We start from the raw sequence: 8,895 nt of genomic DNA, 5'->3' as shown, positions 1-8,895 counted from the left end.
CCCCCCCTGTACTAGGACAGACTGAAAGTATTACCATTACCTCCCCTGTACTAGGACAGACAGAGAATTACAGTTACCTCCCCATGTACTAGAACAGACTTGGGGTATTACAATTACCCCCCCCCCCTGTACTAGGACAGACAGAAAGTATTACAGTTACCTCCCCCTGTACTAGGACAGACTGAGAGTACTACAGTTACCTCCCCCTGTACTAGGACAGACTGAGACTATTACAATGACCTCCCCCTGTACTAGGACAGACTGTGAGTATTAAAAGAACTAGATTTCTTAAACCAGAGTAGGAAAGTGTGGGCAATGGTGTGTGACTGTGGGGCAATGGTGTTTGACTGTTGGGCAATGGTGTTTTACTGTGGGGCAACAGTGTGTGACTATTGGGCAATGAAGTGTGACTGTTGGTCAATGGTGCATGATTGTTGGGCAATGGTTTGTAACTGTGGGGTAAACATGTGTGACTGTTGGGCAATGGTGTGTAACTGTAGGGCAATGGTGTGTGTAGCTGTGGGGTAATATTGTGTGACTGTTTGACAATGGTGTGCAACTGTGGGTCCAATGTGTGTAACTGTGGGGTAAACGTGTATGACTGTTGGGCAATGGTGTGTGACTGTGGGGCAATGGTGTGTAACTATAGGGCAATGGTGTGTAACTGTGGGGTAATATTGTGTGACTGTCGACAATGGTGTGTGACTGTGGGTCCAAGGTGTGTGACTGTGGGGCAATGGTGTGTGACTGTGGAGAAATTGGTGTGTGCCTGTTGGGCAATGGTTTGAAACTGTGGGGCAATGGTGTTTGCCTGTGATGCAATGTTTGTGGCTATGGGGGAATGGTGTTTAACTGTGATGCAATGGTGTGTGACTGTGGGGCAATGGTATGTGAATGTAGGGCAATAGTTTGTAACTGTGTGGTAAGAGTGTGTGACTGTTGGGTGAAGGTGTGTGCCTGTGGGTCCAAGTTGTGTGACTGTGTGTCCAAGGTGTGTGACTGTGGGGCAATGGTGTTTGACTGTGGGGTTATGGTGTGTGACTGTTGGGCAATAGTTTGTTACTGTGGGGCAATGATGTGTAGCTATGGGGCAATGGTGTGTGACTGTTGGGCAATAGTTTGTGACTGTGGGGCAATAATTTGTGACTGTGGGGCAATAATTTGTGACTGTGGGGCAATGGTGTGTGACTGAGGGGCAATGGTGTGTAACTGTGGGGCAATGGTGTGTGAATGTGGGGCAATGGTGTGTGACTGTGTGTCCAAGGTGTGTGACCATGGAGCAATGGTGTGTGACTGTGGAGCAATGGTTTCTGACTATTGGGCAATGGTTTATGACTGTGGGGCAATAGTTTGTGACTGTGGGGCAATACTTTGTGACTGTGGGGTAATAGTGTGTGATTGTTGGGCAAAGGTGTTTGACTGTGGGTCCTAGGTGTGTGAATGTGGGGCAATGGTGTGTGTCTGTAGGGCAATGGCGTGTGACTGTGGGAAAATGGTGTGAGACTGTGGTGCAATTGTGTGTGAGTGAGGGGCAATGGTGTGTGAATATGGGGCCAAGGTGTGTGACTGGGGCAAAGGTGTGTGACTGTTGGGCAATGGTGTGTGACTGTTGGGCAATGGTGCATGATTGTTGGGCAATGGTGTGTGACTGTTGGGCAATGGTGTGTGACTGTTGGGCAATAGTTTGTGACTGTGGGGTAATGGCATGTGATTGTTGGGCAATAGTTTGTGACTGTGGGGCAATGGTGTTTGACTGTGGTGCATTTGTCTGACTGTAGGGAAATGGTGTATTACAGTGAGAACATTGTTGTGTGACTTGGGCAATGGTGTGTGACAGTGGGGCAAAGGTGTGTGACTGTTGGGCAATGGTGGGTAATTGTGGGGTAAAGGTGTGTTACTGTGGGACAACCGTGTGTGACTGTGGGGCAATGATGTGTGACTTTGGGACAATGGTGTATGACTGTGACACAATGATGTGTGCCTGTGATGCAATTGTGTGTGACTGTTGGGCAATGGCGTGTGACTGTGGGAAAATGGTGTGAGACTTTGGTGCAATTGTGTGTGACTGTGGGGCGATGGTGTGTGACTGTGGGGCAATGGTGTGTGACTGTGGGGCAATGGTGTGTAACTGAGGGGCAATGGTGTGTGACTGTGGTGCAATAATGTGTGACTGTGGGGCAATTGTGTGTGACTGTGGGGCAATTGTGTGTGACTTAGGGGCAACGGTATGTGACTGTAGGGCAACGGTGTGTGACTGTTGGTCAATGGTGTGTGCTCTACCAGACTACAATATGTAAGGGCAGTGCTCTGGTTTCAGGTCCAGTGTGTAAGGTCCCACAGTTTTGGACATTCTTAAAAATTGGTTTGCATAATTTTGAATGCTGCTTGGAAATTCAAAAACATAAATAATGATGATGATGACATTGATTTTGTGTGAGAACATAGCCCTGGAGCAGAGCAATGATTAGTTATTGCCTAGCACAGTGGTGTGTGACTGGGGGGGGGGGGGGGGGCAATGATGTGTGACTGAGGGGCAATGGTTAGTAATTGCCTAGCCCTTTGGACACGAAGATATTGAGTACCTACCTCTGGGAAAGGGGAATAGTGCGCGGCTTCTGTTTGCCGCCCTCCACAGTCAGTGTGCACTCGGTCAGGGGGATGGGTAGTGGGTTGACGAAGGTTGCTTCTATGGTGATGGAATCGCCGGCTGTACATGTCTCCGGGCCCTGGCACGCAAACAGACAAAGGTCAAAGGTTGCCGTGAAATGTAACATTATTATAAGATAAAATTTGTATTGTCATTTTGAAAAGGATAAAAATAAGAAAAAATAATTTTGTTGTGTGGAAAACCAAACAAAGGTCTTCGTGTAGAAATGATAAAATCTATAGATTATAGGTGTCAACGATATGTAAATTCTATCTGAAGGTATAGAAATGGCCAGAACAAACACCAAGTGTTAGGGGATGACGTAGTACACTCCTACTTTTAAATTTCATCCTCCTGGGGCTGGCATGCTTTATAGCTACTGAATTGATTCACTTTGTTTACACAACAAGGAATCACCTTAGTAAATGATGATATGTAATAGATTAAGTCTATATATATATAGCATGTCAGTAAAGGAGTGGTCATTTATGTTTAACTTAACTGAAACTGGTTTGTTCTAAACAAAGGCATATCTGTCTCTTTCTTTCGATTGCTGTCAGTGATTAAAATCATATAAAGTGTCTTTTATGTGACCTCACTCCGATTTTGTTGTAAACCTACAATGTACAGTTGTCACCCATCTTTATTTATTTAGGCTGTCTATACAGTTGTAAAAATTGTTTGGTGCTTGCCTTTTTCTCGTGTAATGAGTGTCAAATGTTAAATATCTGATGAGTTGCGCTTTTAGATTTTTATGTTACGGGTTTTGCGCTCAAGTTCTTGAACACTTCTATCATGTCTTGTCTGCTCATTCTATGGAAGTTTAAGATGACACATTCTTTGTTGGTAACTGAATATAACAGAGTAGCTTTCAGCCCAGGCAATAACTTGGTAGCTCTCTGCTCAGTACTCTTGGATCCATGATTATACCTCAGCTGATGTAGTACGTGTTTCCAAATGCATGCTCCACATTCTAAGTGTGGTCTGAATAATATTAAGCCTTTTACAAGCTGATTGGCATATTGTCATCAGGTTCTGCCTGTATTGTTTAAAATTTGGTTATTGTCTACAATTATTCCTCCATCTTTCTCTTCCATTTTCTCCTTCTGCTCAATTGTTTGTCTCAGATCATCCAGATCCTTACATAAGTGTAGACCATTTGTAAATATCTTTCCCAAGCATCATGTTTCGCATTTATCTATAAGGAACTTTAATGACCGTTTGTCCAGCCATTGCTTTAGATTGCCTAGGTAGCAGTGTACAGTAGCGTACGGTGGCCATGGGTGATATTTTTGTACAATGAATAACCCCTGTAATATTAAATGTACCAAAAGTTAAAAAAAAAAAAATCAGCTCTAAAATTGGCATATACATGATGAATTGGACTATATGGGCTTCACATTTAAAAAAAAAATCGAATTTGGCTTGAGACTACAATTTGGCCATTTACAAATCTGTGTCTACACAACAAAACCTAGCTTTTCATGTAGTCTATTTTTGTACTCAGCACATGTGTAAAAATTGTGAAAAATCCAGTTGGACGACCTATGCTAAAACGTGAGTATTTCTGTTACCGAGTAGGTGATATTTAATTTAAGACAAAAAAAAATACTACTTGTGTGGGTCAAATTTTGGGTTAAAAATCAAGTTTTTTTTGCATCTTTTGGCGTTTTTTGATGTGGTAACCATGGTTTTCACAGGTCCCAAATCTGGGAAAATCACTTTTTGAAAAAAAAATCATTTTTAAAAAAGCACGTTTCAAAATGTAGTTTATAAATACATATATATTGTGTTGTGCAGGATGAATCTGCTATCCATGTTTATACGAGACATGCCCTTTATTTTTAGGATCAAGCCATTTCTGCTGTACTCTGCTACACTAGGTCTTCCAAAGGTGATATTTTCCTCAGTTGTACCGGTTAACTTTGATGTGATCAGTGTTACTGTATCTAAGTTTGAGGAGCTGGAGAATTGTCTTAATTCTCTTCAAAATTCCATACTGCGGAGCATTGACAAAAGTCTCTTCATGAAAAAAGCATTAAAAAAACTGTCTCCCAGGGAAAGAGATATCTAAAGCTTGATTCTGTCTTAAAGAGAGAAACCACTCAAGGCAAATTATTCAAAGGATGGAAGTCTCTCATTAAAGAGAATTTCTGAGGAATGTCTCTCAAGGAGGCAGATCTCTTAAGGAAAACAGTATGTGATTAAAAAAGATACTGTATCTGAAAAGGTACAGTATTCTCAAAACAGACAGAAGATAGGACAATCATAGAGCTTGGCTCTAGAACAAGGACTTGCCAAGAAAAAAAATACTTCACAAAAAAATAATAATGTAGAATTAGGTCATTAAATGTGTTTTAGCCAGCTACTGTGAAAATGAAAATTTTGTCTGTGGAAATGTTCGCATTGTGGCTCATTAAATTGATCAGTAGAGTGGAAATTTTCTCAACCAAAAATAAATAAATAAATAAATAGAATAAAATACACAAACATTTCCACACCACAAAATTGTCCACTTTCCAAGTAACACCAGAATGTGTTAGTGACAGGTTTTACCGTGACATCCAGGTCCAGTTTGTCCATACAGAAGGAATCCTCCTCCAGGAATATTTGTTTGGTTTCCTTCACCTCACAGTCACATTGCACCTGGAAGTTACAAAACTGGAGGGTCTCTTTATCATACTCCTCAAAAGGCACTGACATCTTGAAGCTTTTAGCTGAAACAGATCAAGGTCACATTCATTAGAAGAATATACGTACATAAAAAAACGATTAACACCAGGCCTTACATGTATTGGGGCACCTTATCTATCCCTATAATAGGTCCACGATACTCATCCCTCTTTCATGTAATGGACACACTTTTTATTTTACATATTGGTTAAGAACTGAAGAGTCTAGCGGTTCTAATGTTTACATCGTTTCTTGGGTGTTTGACAAGTTAATACATAAACTTACATGTTAGTTAAACGCCCAGGAGATGATCCACATTGTGAATTAAGGGAGGGTTATATTAAAGAATGTTTCAGTTATAAAAACCAAACATATTTTAAAAGTTGTAAAACATTGCATGTTCTCCCGACTGCACCATTCTCTAGTCATGATGGGCAAATCTCTGAAGTTTCATGAAAAAAGCTTTTGTCATTCGGAAGCCATTCCATAGACAAACATTATAATGATTTGACATCTTTGACTTTGCCATGTATCACTGACATCAGACTTAAAAGTGACACATTGTCAAGTTATGATACAATGTACATTTATCATAAAATAATTGATTTAGAGTCATTCATACATAAGGGGCAGGAATGCATTTAAGATTTGACATTTTACCTCTTCCGATGACCTTAACCTCCACAGTAACAGACATGAAAGTTTTATGTGACATGTTTTCTGATTGTGAAACATCCATCTGTAAACTTTTTATAATAGAAATATTGACTTGTAACTTATGACCTTGACACATGATGAGCTGATATTTGACCCCTGGTATGACCTTGACCTTGGGAGTATAAATCCTATATTGACTAGTCCCTATACAAAAGGAGCTGATATTTGACCCCTGGTATGACCTTGACCTTGGGAGTATAAATCCTATATTGACTAGTCCCTATACAAAAGGAGCTGATATTTGACCCCTGGTATGACCTTGACCTTGGGAGTATAAATCCTATATTGACTAGTCCCTATACAAAAGGAGCTGATATTTGACCCCTGGTATGACCTTGACCTTGGGAGTATAAATCCTATATTGACTAGTCCCTATACAAAAGGAGCTGATATTTGACCCCTGGTATGACCTTGACCTTGGGAGTATAAATCCTATATTGACTAGTCCCTATACAAAAGGAGCTGATATTTGACCCCTGGTATGACCTTGACCTTGGGAGTATAAATCCTATATATTGACTAGTCCCTATACAAAAGGAGACATCATACTTTCCTTTCCTGGGAGGACGATAACATCTTGTTCCTCTTTCACAGTGCTGCCTCTGATACCAGTAGGGGTCTGGGTCTCTAGGATAGCGTTGACTAGTACTTCCCGACTTTCTCCACACTTATTCTCTATGACAAGCTCCACCTCATATGTCTGACCGTACACAATCTCCTCCTTCTGCTTCAACTCAAACTTCACATCCTACAACATCATAAAATATAGCGGAGGTGAAAATATGTGTTTGACCAAAGGTAGTCGTTTCCTGTGTCACATATGACACCCATGATGATGTTTCCTGTCAAATCCAAGTATAGCATCACTACTGAATACTCTTAAGACTGTAAACATGTGACATGTGTTTTTAGTGAGGTTAACTGAGGTTAACATGACAAAACAGTAATATAGGTTATGGACGTCCCCATTCTTGTCCGGGTGCAAAGTAAAAGACTTTACAGGGACATGACGCAGACGGATACTGTTTTGGGGTGGCTGATACATGCATGCGCGGGGACAACTTACAAACTTAATATCACTATATAAAATATATATTTATATATAACACATGTATAAACATAGCTATTGAATGTAAGGTGTACGAATAGTGAAAGACCACCTGCGAGTGGACACTTTATTGTTCGGGGGGCTGATCCCAGGGCTCCTCAACGTTAACCCTGGCAGCCTCCAATAACCACTGAATATTCGCATATGCATATGTCAAAGATCTATGAAAATGAGAATATCAAAATGCTGAGGGACTAAAANATCATCCGTACGACCATATATCTCTCCAGGCATGGAGCTGTGCTTGTTGGCACTATTCAAAGCTGTCTTCTCTTCATCTGAACCTAGAAACACAAACAAGTTAATTAACATCACAACAGCTCTGCCACTGAATAACCCTTATCATTTCAGTTGGTTTTTATATCAGCTATGAATGACATGGCCCATGTGCTGATGTCATCGTTATAATGATGTCATAATGCTAATGATTGATACCACAGACCCTCCCTTAAAGTTGACTGTTCTATTTATCAAGCATGCACAAAGATTACACTTATTTGAACTTAACGTTGAATTTTAATAGATAATTTGTTTAATGACGATGAAATACTAAAAAAATGGTGAATTTAAATATAACACAGTTTTAAGTTAAGATCCCAAAACCATGTGCCATTATGCCTACCTTCTTTATGTTTGTATTCTGATGTTACATCCTCCCAGCGTGTGTCACTACACGGTCCCCTTTGCTTGGAGTCTCCTTTACACTTGGGCAGGTGGGTACTTATATGGAAGCCAATACTGTGAAAAAGTTTGATGTAATTACTTGTAACTTCACTGCTAATTACAAAAAAACATCCTCTTCCATCTTTCCAAAAAATGATTCTATCAGAGTTCATTATATCAAGAGAATTATACCTAAACTTCCTCAGGGACCTATGGGTGAGAGGGTGACAGCATTATGCCTGTATGTAAACACTTCTCTGAAGTACTAAGGGTTGAGAGGGTGACAGCATTATACATGTATGTAAACACTTCTCTGAAGTACTAAGGGTTGAGAGGGTGACAGCATCATACCTGTATGTAAACACTTCCTTGGAGTACTATGGTTGAGAGGGTGACAGCATTATACCTGTATGTAAACACTTCCCTGGAGTACTATGGGTGGAGAGTGTGACAACATTATACCTGTATGTATACACTTCCCTGGAGTACTATGGGTGGAGAGTGTGACAACATTATACCTGTATGTAAACACTTCCCTGGAGTACTATGGGTGGAGAGTGTGACAACATTATACCTGTATGTAAACACTTCCCTGGAGTACTATGGGTGGAGAGTGTGACAACATTATACCTGTATGTAAACACTTCCCTGGAGTACTATGGGTGGAGAGTGTGACAACATTATACCTGTATGTAAACACTTCCCTGGAGTACTATGGGTGGAGAGTGTGACAACATTATACCTGTATGTAAACACTTCCCTGGAGTACTATGGGTGGAGAGTGTGACAACATTATACCTGTATGTAAACACTTCCCTGGAGTACTATGGGTGGAGAGTGTGACAACATTATACCTGTATGTAAACACTTCCCTGGAGTACTATGGGTGGAGAGTGTGACAACATTATACCTGTATGTAAACACTTCCCTGGAGTACTATGGGTGGAGAGTGTGACAACATTATACCTGTATGTAAACACTTCTCTGGAGTACTATGGTTTGAGAGTGTGACAGCATTATACCTGTATGTAAACACTTCCCTGGAGTACTATGGGTGGAGAGTGTGACAACATTATACCTGTATGTA

At 40.7% G+C, this 8,895-nt stretch overlaps 1 protein-coding gene across 1 annotated transcript in view; it reads right to left on the bottom strand.

Annotated features, from left to right (window-relative positions):
* The window catches only part of LOC110449945 (protein-glutamine gamma-glutamyltransferase 2-like), a 12,890-nt gene extending 5,808 nt beyond the window's left edge, over positions 1-7,082 (bottom strand). The window contains exons 1-4 of the mRNA XM_021497127.1: positions 7,038-7,082; positions 6,587-6,785; positions 5,204-5,364; positions 2,587-2,726 (exon numbers count right to left, since the gene is read on the bottom strand). Of these exons, the coding sequence (XP_021352802.1) occupies positions 2,587-2,726; positions 5,204-5,364; positions 6,587-6,785; positions 7,038-7,082 (545 nt within the window). The remainder of the gene's footprint in view (positions 1-2,586; positions 2,727-5,203; positions 5,365-6,586; positions 6,786-7,037) is intronic.
* Between the last annotated feature and the right edge of the window lie 1,813 nt (positions 7,083-8,895).

Source organism: Mizuhopecten yessoensis, unplaced genomic scaffold (genome assembly GCF_002113885.1).
Source record: "Mizuhopecten yessoensis strain PY_sf001 unplaced genomic scaffold, ASM211388v2 scaffold4839, whole genome shotgun sequence".
Lineage (NCBI taxonomy): Eukaryota > Metazoa > Mollusca > Bivalvia > Pectinida > Pectinidae > Mizuhopecten > Mizuhopecten yessoensis.
Note: the sequence above shows the minus strand (reverse complement) of the source record. Positions and strands in the feature narration are given on the sequence as shown.